This window comes from Amblyomma americanum, chromosome 2 (assembly GCF_052857255.1).
Source record: "Amblyomma americanum isolate KBUSLIRL-KWMA chromosome 2, ASM5285725v1, whole genome shotgun sequence".
NCBI classification, from domain to species: Eukaryota; Metazoa; Arthropoda; class Arachnida; order Ixodida; family Ixodidae; genus Amblyomma; species Amblyomma americanum.
In genome coordinates, this window is record NC_135498.1 from 97,285,621 (window position 1) to 97,299,902 (window position 14,282).

Here is a 14,282-nt window from a genome sequence, read left to right on the forward strand (position 1 = left end):
GAGTTGTTTAGTTTTCTTTCATCCTGTCATGAACTACTGGTCTTTACTTTTTTCTTTTCGGTATGTTTGAACACCTTTTCTTTCAGCGAAAGAGCTCTAGAAACACTCGGTTGTGCCAGTGCCATAATAGGCCCCTACAGCAGTATAATTCGAATCTAAAAGAGTCGATAATAGGGCACTGATGTTCTCATCATACAGTATTGGAAAGCAACTTTTTCTAACAAGGGTGTATACTGAAGGGGAAATTTTAAAAAAAAAATAGTATATTCAAACTTTGGAACATTGGCAAGTAAAAGATGTATTTTGACCGCGTGAAGTTCTATAGCATAATTTTACATCACATAGCAGATGGGCGCCCTTAAGGTTTGCCCTGAATGAAAACGTAAACGCCATCACTGAAAACTTATTTCAAACACAATGCAATGTCATATATATCAGCAAACAAAAAAACAAACGGCAATACTTCAAACGCATTGCCATTTTGTACTTGAGTATACGAGGGCTGGAAACGCAGGCTTGGCAAAACATGGACGCTTGTAAATGCTGAAATCCCGAATAAAGTGTTCACTTTCGGTAGCGAAGTGCTTCGTGGTTTTCCCTTTTTAATTCTTCGTTTCGGTTGACATTTATTGGGCTGAGTTTCGCTTCTTCTTCAGAAGGAAATGGAATCTCCTGATTTACATATTTTCAGCCATAAGCTCTGGTTTCCTTAAGACAACCGAACAGCTACATAGAACTTGCGAGAAGGCAAAGCGTAAACAGCGTGGCCTAAGGCTAAACGTAGAAAGTTCCTGACAATTGATGTATGTCTACATCGGCTGCGAAAAAGCAGACCACTTTTGTAGCAAACGTTTTCAAACGCTGAGATGGCACACCGCAAAGTCATTCTTTATCGCTCTTGAGGTTTCTTCGAGTCCGGTTCCAGAAGGCAAATACTGCGAAAATGAGAGCGGCAGCCAATGCAAAGCCACCAAGCATGCGGTAGAAGTCGTCGTATGATCCCCTGGCATCACGGAATACACCTGTAAGGACGGAAGGAAGAGGAAAAACCAAAGAGCGGACAGCAGGTGCTTGAGACATTTGAGTACGTTCTGCTTATAATGTTCGTAATACTTTCTAATAAATGTGCCTATAGAAGTGAAAGTGGGTTCCCGTCACTTGTCGAAGTCGAGCTGTTGTCTGCTCCAGTTTTTATTTTCAGATATGGTAACGAACGTCGGTCTATGTCATTTGAAAGCTTACATCTAGATGCCATAACGGAAATGGACGGTTTGATGGAAACGATAGGTGATTAGACCGAAGACAGTCAAATCAACATCCATCCGCGAATACTGCCGCACAGAATTGGAGCCACGTGCCTGCACATATGCCCAAATACAGTGCATTGACATGAGGCAAATTATAATAAAGTTGTTTAGAAGGCTTTATGCGCCTAGCCAGTCACGCATTATTGCGAATTTCGTCCGTTTTCGGCCTCGCCAGAAGTAAAAGAGGTTTACGGTATATTTTACGCATGTTTACTTCAAACAACAGGCAGAGTTGAACAAGGCTGCCGTTCAATCTGAGGGTTGCTTACTCTCAAATAGTTTTCCGCACTTACCTATTATTGTGGGGCTTACGAGAGACAGGGGGATTGTGGCCACGCCAACAACGCCGAAGCAAGCCGCCGTCCTCTCGACACCCAAGCACTCGGCCACTAGAACGTATTTGATGCACATTCCGTAACCCTGTGCTACACCTTCCATCACTGCGAGTGCGACGACGGCCGGAAAGCTTGAGACGTGAGGCATCACCGTCATGCAAACGAAGACGCCAAAAAGGCTGACTGCGTAGAGTGGTCGGCGGCTGAACGGGAGGAAGTCGGTGAGCACTGGTATCACAAGGCGTCCAAAGAGCTCTCCCAGCGAAGTAAACATCGTCAGTTGTTTGGCCTTGTCGAGCGCCAGCCCCTTGTCGACACCGTAGTCTACGATAGTAGACAAGAACTCGACGGCCACGTAGTCGCCTGCGACGGCGGCTACCAGAAGTACGTAGAAGGCCGGCATGCGGAAGAGAGCCAGCGCATGGTTTATAGTTATCCTTTTCAGATCCTTATTCTTCCCTGCTTCAAGGCCGTTGGGCTGTGGTATTGTCCTGCGTAGTTAAATTTTTCTATGTAGAGCAGTGATGCCGTATCACCATGTGTTGTTCACTTACAGCATACGCGGCCTCTCAGTTTGTTTGTTTTTTGAGAGGAGCGCGATTAAGTAGACCCTCAAGGAAGCATCAATAATGTCACTAATTTATTTACACTTATGTACAGACCGCGTGAAAAGTCGCCAGGCCAAATGGTGCGGTTTTGAGCACTGGATTGGGGAAATTTGCATCTTAAACTTCCATATGCGTAGGAGAAGTGTAATAGTTATCCTCTGAAAATGGTAGTAGCTTCAAAGGGGCCCAAAGAGCCGCAATAAACAACTTAAGACCGGACACCTTGGTGTGGAAATTTTTGACGTACCCTGTAGTACACATCAGTTTACAAAAGTGAGTGACGTTGTTGAGGCTCCGCTTCTATGCTGCTGCCTTGGTGTGTGATTCTTGAAAACTAATTTAATTTAATATTCAGTTTGGGGTGCCTCAGAACGAGGTTTATATCCAGGAGAAGACTGTGCCAGAGCCAGTCCTGATCAATGAAAAATTGTGGAAGAAATTGGAATTCTTAGAATGTTGTTTTTTTTAGAGTTTGTTCTGTTTCCCAAATTTGGTTGCTACAAACCGGCAAAAGCAAAGGGCAAGGTATGGAGCTTTGAATTGCAGAACGATCCAAAGAGAACAGTTCAGGATGAACCTTTCTGACAAAGCGCCTGAAACATCGACAAACTCTTAACAAGCGCACATGACTACGATTGTTCCAGATCGTGCTGGTCAAGTTTCACGTGAGACCGCGCGCTGGGGGCAATAAACAGAGAACATGATATACAAACGCAAGAAAGTGTCGTGTAAACGGTTTTATGGTGTAGGTTACCGAGAAGCTCAGCGGACATTGGTTATCGCAGGTACGCCGCTTCTTAGTAAAAGCACTTGCTTTTCGGCACTGCTTTTTGCGAATGTGGACAGCTATTTGCTTTGTTTGGTTTTGAAGGCGAGAATTAAGACGTGTCATTGTATTGTCTACCGGTCGTACTGAAAGCCGATGCGCAGCTAGCCATGCCGAGGCGTTTCAAGTGTGGCAGAAAAGTCAACAGCAATATAAAAAAAATTCAAAATTCAAAGGAAAGGGCGCTTGATTAGAGATACGCTTACTCCTGGAGATATTTAATGAGCTCTATGCCAATGATTTGTGCTGAATTGTTCTAAGACCAAACAGGGGTTTTACCATGGCATGGCTTGCGATTAATTGTGGTGGTTCAGATTTCAGATATGAAAATGTTAACAAAACGGTCATTCTAACTTCCGCAATGAGCAAATCTTCTTTACCTCATGAAATTACATGCTCTGAGCAAATAAGCGTTTCCAGGTACAGTCGAAGCAGGTTCCCGCTGGGCACAAATACAGAGTAGTGTCGCTTAGCCGCACACGGCTACTTCGACATGTCGCACAATGGGTATAGAGGAGTGATGAGCGCGCCCCGAGCAAGTGCACCACAGTTCCACCAGCTGTCCGCGTCGGATGGAAAGCCACTTGGAATGATTGTCTCTTCAATAAATCCTCTGCAATAGGAGCGAAGCTTGCACCTTTGTTTCACAGCGTCGAGCAGCTCCAGCGGTTAAACATTTCTCTTAGTGGCTGTAAAGGTGTCGTCTTTCGATTATTTTTACGCGATAGCATTAAAGAGCCGGTTACGCAGAATATCTGGAGTCGGTGTTGTGAGCGAGAAACCATGGTAGTGGCTCTGGCAGGTGGTCCATAGAAAGCAACCTAGGAGGTAGGTGCGTCACCTAGGTCATGTGATTCTGCGGCGTCATCGCAACCTGCCCACCGGATAGTGAGCAAACTGCTCACCATGCCAGATGGTAGTTAAAGTATTGATTGATCGCTCGAGATGAGCAACCTGGTCCGCACAAGGCCCACCGCTCGGAGCACCTGCCGTCCCAGGGCAGCGGCGCTTTCCTTAACCATACACCACTCCGCAAGGAAAGGTATGAGGACTCTCTGGGCTCTATGATTGCAATGTAGAGAATGACCTTCTGTATATATGAGAAATAACCCATTACGCTATCGCGTCGTACCCTTAAGGCTGAGCTCAAATGCCTCCTCTATTTTTTTTAGAATGCCAGATGGCTCTGCTGCAAGTACCTTTAGTAATTAAATATTTGGAGCTTTAGGTCACGAGTTAAAATTCAGGCATCTAAGCAATGGAGAAGCGCAGAGAGGGATGACCTGCGACTTCCAATACAGAGAGTCAGAGGCGGCCCCCGGTCACATCCAATGGGTGCACCGAAGAGTTGTGCATGAAAGGCGTCCATACATTCTACTTACGACCCCATCTGTCATGGCGTGCACGAATGCGCGCGTGACATGTTTTATGTCTTTTTGGATAGTGCTATTTGTATATTGCACGAAAGGCTGTAGCTTATAACCTGAACACGTTGAAACAAGTCCCGTAGAGTCGATTTCAGCCAGGTATGCGAAATCAACGCAGAAAATGTCTTTTAATATGGACGCATCTTATTTTCACGCAAGTGTCACTGTGGCTCCGGACCGTATGTATATTCTAGCAATGTAATGCATACGTCCACGCTTTTAAAAGCCCTTAAATAAGCTACATTGTTTACATTCTGACTATTTCTTAGAGTAATGTGTTGAGAGAAGCACAAGTTGCCATCTAAACACCGAATGGGCTAATGTCAAGGAGCTATCAGGACCCGCAGGAAGACCCTGCACTGTCTTGTCTGCGCTTCAGTTCTTAATATTCACATATGAGCTACCAAATGTAGTTGACGTTAAAATTCGACTATTCCCTGCCGGCTGCGAGGTCTACCGAGACGTCCAGAATATTAATGACTAAATTAAGCTTAATAGTGCTCTGAACGAAGTCGTTAAATGGTGCGTCACGTGGAATATGTCTATTAACGCAGAAAAAACAGTCTCAAAGTCTGTTACGAAGGAAGAAAATAAACTGCATTTTCCATACTTCCTGCACAGGACCACACTATCTTGTGTCACTTTCCATCAATATCTAGGAGTTCTAACCTCCTGTGACCTTACCTGGACAGCGCATGTGCGAAAGGTAACTAGCACAGTCAAGCAGAAATTGTTTTTTATCAAGGGAGCTTTAAAGAAAGCGACTACTGAGACCAAACGCCTTGCCTACGTCCCACTTTTAAGACCTACCTTAAAATATGGAAATGTGATATGGTTCTCGCACAGAAAAGGCAATATCTACAAACTGCATATTATCAAAAGAAAAATTATACGTTTTTTATTTAACCACTACGATAGTTTCTACTCAGCCACAGAACTTTTACAGAGCACAGCTCTTCGTACTCTAACAAGTAGAGCAAAGCTGCAGCGTTTGAAATTTATCGATTTACTTCTTTGGCAGTAAATCAAGCTAAATGTTCAGAATTTTTAGCTATAAGCTACACGCGCTAAACCAGACACATACACTCAAATGTGATACATGAATTTTCTGTCAATATTAACCCGTTCTGGTATTCATATTTTCTGCAGTCAGTACGCGAATGGAACGCTTTGAAGCCACGTATTGCCGCACAGCTAACATTTGAAACATTTTTTGTGCTCGGTGAAAAGTCAGTTCTTTCTTATAAGCCTTGTTCACCCTGTTTCCTCATGAGTATCTGTTTTCTGTTATTTTCTTCATTTTTAGGCCACTCTTGTATTGACGCCTTCGTGATTGGCAGAATTCCAAATAAATAAATAAAATTATCATGAAGGTTACAGTTTTTTTAGTTATCAAGGCGCATTCCTTGGAAATATAAAAATTTTCAGTATTCGTCCGGCATCGTTATATTTCATGAACAACTGTTTTCAGGTGCTTTAGAATAGGACTCATCATGGTCTGGCGATATGCGACACCGGCGGCAGAGACTGTTGACAGACGAGCCTGAAAAGTTACAATGGTCCGCGGAAGCATATAATAGGTGATTGACAGTTTGATCTAAGGTATGTGGATGGTTCGTAGGAAATCTGGCATTGATTTTGCTTATCATTTGCCTCCTGCATTTCGATGCATGTCGTTTTCCGGCACAACCTTTTATTCGGATAAGGATCTTTCATTACCTTCACATAAAGGCTATACTAGCGCTCTTCATTAAGTTTCACTTGGTTCTTGGTATCAATTACTAATCGAATGCTCAGGCGAGATACTGCTATGTTCTTTCAGAGGGTGTGTTGTAGACAGCAAAACTGTAACTTGACGCTGTCATTCCTAATTTTTCTTCACAGCGGAACTGCGGTGGAAGGAACGAGTCGAGGATAAAAAATGAGCTATTTTTGATTACCGTCATTAATTTGAGATCTTTACTGTGCCCTGAGGCAAACATGTATATCGTTGTCTTAACCAAGGCGTTCCTTTAATGCTATTCTGATTTAGACGTCCAAATAGTGTTGAACATCCCTGCACTCTCGCACTCTCGCATCTCTAGAAAGGATGTGTTTATTATGTACGTGTGTTACATCGGCAAGTGTGGTTCAAAAAAAAAGCTTGGAAAACATTCTTAGCACACTTAAGGCAGCTAAGAAGCTCGCTGACCGGTTATGATGGGTGTCAGTTTCACATGTCCCTTTTTTGCAAGTCGCCGTGGTGGCTCAGTGTTGATGACGCTCGGCTCCTGATCCAAAAAAAAGTGAGTTTCGTCCCAGCTGTCGCAGTTTATTTTAAATTGAGGCAAAATTCTAGAGTTCCGTGTACTGTGCGATGTCAGTGCACGTTAAAGAAACCCAGGTAGTAAGAATTTTGGAGCCCTTCACTACGGCGTCCCTCATAGCCTGAGTCGCTTTGGGACGTTAAACCCTGAGAATCCTAACCTTTTTCGAAAATTTGCTGATCAATAACAGGCCATTCACGATTACTATATCTGCAGTAATTGAGTGCTGTACATCTCTATATCACACGCTGTTTGGTTTCAAGGCTGATGCTGCTACACGTCGTACTGTCCGAGCTAAGCACAAACTTCCTTAATTAATAGGCGCTTGTGATTTACATCATCGAAGTTTAGTCTCATCATGCTATCTCCTACAAGAAAACATTGCGAAAGAAAATGTTTCTGCTATACGCGTGATTGAGGTGATAGTAGAGCCTATTATCTCAATAGCGTTTCTCTTTCAATGCGGGAGGAGCTTGGAATTAGTGATCTTGGTTTTCCTTTCACCGCAGGACATTATAGAGGAAAACATTGTCTAGGAATAAAGCAAGCCATTGAAACTGACTTCTTCATTGTCTTTTCCCCATTTCCCTACGTTGTCTCTGCTGCGGTGGTGAAGAACCTCAGCAGAGATTTCCTTCAGACTGTCACGCGGAAGGTCACTTTGCGAAAATATTTTTATCACCCTGAGAACATCAATTAACCTCCTTCATTGTGTACTATGCGCTATGTGAATCTGATAAAGCTCAGTGAAAGTTTAATTTATTGAACTGAGTAAAGAAATCATAACGTTCTCGGTAAGTCCCTGTTGGGAACTAAGTCGTTTTTAAAAACGGGAGAGCATCATTGACTTACCTCTCACCTAAATCAGGGCTTTCAACAGCAGTTAAGCGTGGGCGAGATATGAAACTTGCTGTTTTCACAGAATACGTGTTGGCTCGCAGCTTCCAGATACTGATGGAAGAAGGGTTTTTGGTCAGCATGACAATTGGTATCGTCTGCATGAGCAGGCCACCGAGAATCAGGAGTGCCCCACTGAGAGCGTACGTGTCCACAAGCCGAGTAACCACGAACGGAGAAATGACTCCAGCCAATCCCCAAGTGACGAACTTCAGTGATGTCGCCACTCCCTGGTATTTGTCAAAATAAGGCAGTGTGTATACCGTGGCCGATATCGTAAAGAGCCCGTATCCGAAACCTGGAAATAAAGAATGAATTCAACACCGCAATCAGATCCCTACGATGGTTTTCAGACGCTGAAAACTAACCTTAAAGAAAGAAATAGTTTCAGACGCAGAGTCTTAGCAACGACAACTCAGAAGCTTGCCCATCACGGTGGCTCTTTGAAGGAGACACGAGCTTGGGTGAGTTAGGACACGCCATTCCATTTTGGTAGGCACAGAACTCTGTACATGAGATCTTCGACTGACAGCACTTTCATATCTAAACTGGATTAAATGAGTCAAAGTGACATAAATGGTAGCGATGTGCATTTGGAAAGGCAGCCGCCACACAGAGGCAGTTTTTCTGTGGTTCTCTTGATTTAGATCCCTTAGTGTTTGCAAGGTGACAAGAGCGCAGGCAACAACAGAAACCCCGTGGGCTGCAGGAACTATCACTGTTGTTGAACACATTTTAAGATAGGAGTCTCGCTGCGCATTGCTTGCAGTGCCCAGCCATTCAATTCCGCTGTAACTGGGAAAGAAAGCAGTAGAATGCAACGCAGAGATGCAGCGCTGGTTTTAAAAAGGAGACTGTGGCCATCTGTCACCGTTGGTAATGCCAGTATTACACGAACGCAAGGAGCCTATCAGCAGTTTCGGTCTGTCCGGGTGAGACACAGCTGATGAAGTTTAAGACACCAAGAATTATTCAAAAACTAAATAAAGTTTCATTAGAAATAAATGTACGCATGTTTATGGTTCTACAGAAAACTCAGAGGCTATTGGCGGCTGAATGAAGCAGCAATGTTTTTCGGTCACACACGAAGGACCTCTGGCCGACAAAATATCCCAGAATTATCCCGGAAAAAGCATGTCGGCCTTGTCTGATGTAAGTTGTGTTGTCAATATACTTTTACTGACGATTCGGAGGCGTAAGCATTTTCATAGAATGTTAGTGGGTACTTTTTAAAGTATATATATATATATATATATATATATATATATATATATATATATATATATATATATATATATATATATATATAATTACCAAAAATTGAAGAAACATAACAAGATTTAATTCACGACGTTTCGGCAGGAGGACCAGCCTTTTTCGAGTCCTCCAGCCGAAACGTCGTGAATTAAATCCTGTTATGTTTCTTCAATTTTTGGTGATTTTATATTATATTGACCAAATCAGCTGCCATAAATCATTTTCAGTATATATATATATATATATATATATATATATATATATATATATATATATATATATAGGTATTTGATTGGGCCAGATTTTTAAGGGTAACTTATTGTACAAGGGAATAACTTAAATTTCCTTTCTGTATATTTCAACACAGCCACTAATAAAGTAAAATGAAGCAGAGAAGTAAAACGCTTACAAGTTACATTAGGGTGGTTGTTTGTAAAAGTTCTTGTATACCTTAATACTCACCATTCAGAAAACCAAACGTTATGGCCATTAACACCATGTTTGTGGCGAAGGCAGAGGTAACTAGCCCCATTGTAGCGAAGACTGTGCTCAGGAGGACAATTTGATAGCTGTTCAGGAAGCGCTGAAGTACAAAGGCGAGAATTCCTGAAATATATTGTAATAATTATAATCAGCTCAACTGCCAATACAACATATCTTTACTGGGATACACATTGCTTCGCAAGCATCACAATATTTCCTCATGATCATCATCATGATCATTTATGATACCATGAGATAACACTTCGTATCAAAATATCTATTAATGTTCATTATTATCATTTATATCTAGAAAACACCGAAACGGCATTCAAGGAATGATGCTGCGGGTAATAAGCACAAGACATCCGCAACAATTATACACAGAAAGTTGTTAAAACTGCACTAAAACAGACAAAAAGCAAAAACGACCGTCAGAAACGCTACAGAAGATCAGTGACAGTGCACAATATAACGGTGACAATGCAGCCGATAGAGCAATAAAACAACCATTCGGAATGCGTGGAGAGGTTGGGGACCTGAGAACTGTTTATTTTTTCAGACTGTACAGGGCGAGAGCTTACACCCAGAACTTCGGGAGATTGTTCTGAACACGAATAGCTTTAAGTGGTGGTGAGGGAGCAGGAGAGCTCTCCCGAATAGTTTGAAACAAATTTTTAATCATTGATTGGTTAAACGTGAAATGTTACCCGAGGAAAAAACAAAAACGCACTTTTCATGAGGCACCTAAATGTATTTGGTCAAATATTTTCAGTCACTTTATTCGCTGGACACTTGAGTAGCTTAAAATTGAAAGCCAGGCGGCCTTGCACGCTAAGAACATAGGTCATGCTTTGAAGGTGACGCCTCCGTGTCGCCCTCACCTCAGCGGTAACCTGGTGGTGGCCGGCACAGTACCATGCCTGTTTCGGTGACTCCGGCCTCTTCTGTTCGGCTCCTGTCTCTGAGGCGGACACTAATCACTTGCTTTGGACCAGCCCATCTTTGCGTGCTATACGGCAGAAACATAAGCTCCGGTGGAGGTCACGCCCAGGCTGTCAACCGGATGCAGAAGAATGGATTTTCGGGCCGCACCATCGAAGGTTACTGGACTTCCTTCAAGAGTCTATTGTGTATCTATATTTCTTTTTTTGGTTTGGTTCATGGGCTTTAACGTCCCAAAAGCGGCTCAGGCTGTGAGGGACGCCGTAGTGAAGGGCTCGGGAAATTTCAACCCCCTGGGGTTCTTCAACGTTCACTGACATCGCACAGTACACGGGCCTCTAGAATTTCGCCTCCATCAAAATTCGACCACCTTGGCCGCGATCGAACCCGCGTATTTCAGATCAGTAACCGATAGCCACAAACACTTAGCCAATGTCGCGGCCAATATTTGTAAATAACACTTGATACCCGCAGGCATACTGTTCCAATAAAAAAAAAACAACGCTGATCTCCACGAATCGATAGGTAATACTAAGTCAGCTTATTAACTGTATGACGGGGACGCTATGAATTTAGATAAATGATCATTTTCTGCTAATGCGACTGCGAATAAACTAGGGCAATGATCTCAGTAGCCGAAAGGGGCGAAAGCTACGCACGACCCGTGGTCTGAGATGGCCATCAGGGCTTAATTTGCTAAATATGCCTAAGCAGTGCAACACCGCTTTGCCTTTCAGGCCCCGAGCCCTCTTTCTAGATCAGACTGATTGTAGCAGCGCGCTGTGACGCGTCGTTATGGTCCGTGTTTTTGAAACACTTTTACAAGAAAACTAAGTCAAGTTTTATTCGAGGCTGATTGCGGTTGTTTGAAAACTGTGCGAAAAATTAAAAATCATTCGATTCCACAAGCATAACTTTAAAATGAACTCTTTGATTCCTTCAGCGAATCTAAGAAGAGGTCATGATTCTCTGTGGAAAATTTTCAGATATTCGCATATCTCTGGATGCACCAGATTGTGGTTCGATTGTTCTAGAGTGGATGGTCTTGCACAAATATTACACCTCTAGATTAAGCATGTAAAGACCAAATCCGGGCTAACTTGTAAAGGACGTAGGGCAATGTCGCACGTGCAGTTTGTTTTCAAATGCTGGCACAGCTGTCTTTTTTTCGTTAATAAAACAAGTGGCGCAAATTACCCTTAGTTTACTCATATATTCTAAGCACACTTACCAAAATGTTTCGAAATATTTTTTCTTTCAGCGCAAATAAATTATATATCCTAATAAGCTGTTCTATGATGAGGAATTTTGCAATTTCGCAGGTTGAATATTCTGTACCTAATATATAATAATCTCATTAGAATAAACGCTCATGATTATATTACTCCTGTTTCGCGAGCAGGTACGCGTTATAACCATGGCAAAATGCAACAAGAATTTCGCGCATATTCTAATACAGTTAAACACTCATTTTTTGTAAAATCGATTACAGACTGGAATGAAGTCCCGAAATGTGTAGTGAATAGCCCGAATGTAGAACTGTTTGTTGACAATTTGAGAGCCTTCTGTATGTGAAATCCTTGTTTTTTGCTTTTTTTCGCATCATCTGTTCGCTTTTGAATGGCGCAAGTCTATATATATATATCTTGTTTATTTTTTACTTGTACCTTTGTTCACCCGTGCTTGGAGTCAAGCGACTCCGCAGTAAAAATAAATAAATAAATTTGCGTCCAAGTTAACCTTATGATTTTGCTGCTGGGGCGAAAATGGCAATACCATAAACGCAAACGAGAAACGTGTGAATTTTTATTGCATGACATGATTAAGGCTACCATTTTACCGCGTTAATAATATGAGAAATAAATGATAATCAGCTGCATGTTCGAATGCCCTAGGACAGGGAAATATTTTCAATCGATAAAATATGCACAGGTGTAAATTATCACTTCTCAATATTGTGTAGTGTAGGTTTATGCCTCTTTAAGCTTTCGCATGCCCGCCGCCTCACCTGACAAATGGGCAACCATAGAAGCAACGCTTTGAGGCCAAGAGGCTTCTTCCCTGCTAACACCAAATTTTTCCATGAAGAGCACATAGAACAGGCCGAAAGATGATGAAGGCAAGAAAAGCAGGAAAGCGGCAGCTGCCATCGCCACTGGCACGCTCCAGCACTGGTCGAGGACTGGCGAGCACTTCTGCATAGGGACGCTTGCTGATATCCCAGCGTCAGAACAAGAAGGCGCACTGCTCTCCATGATATGTACCTATGGGTAGAAGACAGCATCAATAAGCAAAAAAATGCATGAAATTTTTACGATATCTAACATAGGAAGCATGTACCAGTTCTTTTTATTCTGCGCTAATTTTCATAGGCATCGTATGCGACCGTTAAGCAAAAGGCTGAGAAATGGATTTCAAGCCTTTAATTTAAATAAACCGCACATCGAATGCACGCCAAACCGTAAGACGTTTACTTGAGGAGTTTCTTCATCAAAATATGTTGTAGGAGAGCGGTGCATTTGCTTATAGCAATGAACGCTCAGTCAACAATATGAAGTCCCAAGCTCGAGAATTATTGTATGAGGCTGAGCGACTTCCCTTGAGAGCGAGGACAACTGAAAGGGTCGGGCTGAGTGCAATGACGACTGGTGGCTGCTAAGAGTTCCGGTACTGACACAGCATTACTTGTTTAGATACTGGCGACGTTCTCTGCATAGAAGCAGCTAAGGAAGAAGTGTCATGACTTTGTTACGAATGGCTTTGTTTGCTCGTATCTTCCAGAAGATAGCAATGTCATGTTCTGATGACAAGAGAGTATGGTTTCTCCGAAAATAGCACAATTTAAACGAAACTGCTGCAGAGGCCGCGTCGATCGCAAGAGTTAAATCGCCCTAATTCGAGTGCGAACTGGCTTACTCCACTACCCCAGCTTCTCCACACACATCATGAAGTTGTGCTTAATGACGTGAGGGCTATTCGGCTTTCAGAACCCCGGGCTCGGTGAGACGTCAAATGGGTTCACCCTCGGTCTCTCAAAGAGAATCGACATCATACTGGGAAAGGAGTCTCATGATTTACTACGTACGTACGTAATGAATATATGCAGTTTGCCTGTCACTTTACTCCTGCTTTTTGCCACACCTTCTTGGTTCTATCAAGGCATCACATCGCGTGGTATAATGTCATCCGTCGCTGTTTCCATGACGGGTCGTCCGAAATGTTCGGTGCATAGAAAGCGCCGCATTTCAAACGCGGTCATGTACGCAACCTCCCAAGCGCCTTTCTCACATATTAACACTTCATTCACAGTGACCTCCTTTTAATATTACGCGTGCCGCGGCTGTACTTCATAATTCTGTACCGAGAAAAGGTGGAGGCCTAAAAGTAATTCCTTCCTGGAAATTGTGGAACAAAAGATATCTGGTAAAACTTTTCCAGTGTTCGGGACAAGCGCAGGCAGTAAAAAACGACAAACAGGAAACGGCATCACATCCGATTTCCCGCCTGCCTGAGTGGTGACGATTGCAATACAATAGAACCACTGACCCCTTCTGGGCATAACGGAACAACTTCGTTGGCGATGTCGAGAAGAGCGCATGAATTTTCAGTCTTAAATACTTAGGGGAAAGAAACCATGGATATGTAGGCGACCGGTACTGCCGCGCAGAAAGTCCCATATGGAGCTTTTTTTTGTAAATAAAGACACTCAGAACAAACCGGAAACATTAATTTTCTCGCTTGTCGGAGTAACATCTCGCGCATGTATGCGGGTCTCAGAGAGAAGGCCAGACCCAGCCCAAAGGATTTGGAAATGAAAAATATTGACTAGCGCAAACACAGACAGGGACCAAAGTAAGAGTAAGAGACAGGACACACGCTAAAGACAGGACACTA

At 42.9% G+C, this 14,282-nt stretch overlaps 1 protein-coding gene across 1 annotated transcript; it reads right to left on the minus strand.

Moving 5' to 3' along the window:
* Positions 1–12,646, minus strand: LOC144118842 (monocarboxylate transporter 12-like). The gene is made up of 5 exons (XM_077651639.1): positions 12,397–12,646; positions 9,426–9,569; positions 7,662–8,004; positions 1,601–2,133; positions 1–1,022 (listed from the first exon to the last, which is right to left on the minus strand). The coding sequence occupies exons 1-5, from the start codon at positions 12,641–12,643 to the stop codon at positions 883–885; spliced, it is 1,407 nt and encodes a 468-aa protein (XP_077507765.1). The 5' UTR covers positions 12,644–12,646; the 3' UTR covers positions 1–882.
* Positions 12,647–14,282: the final 1,636 nt, after the last annotated feature.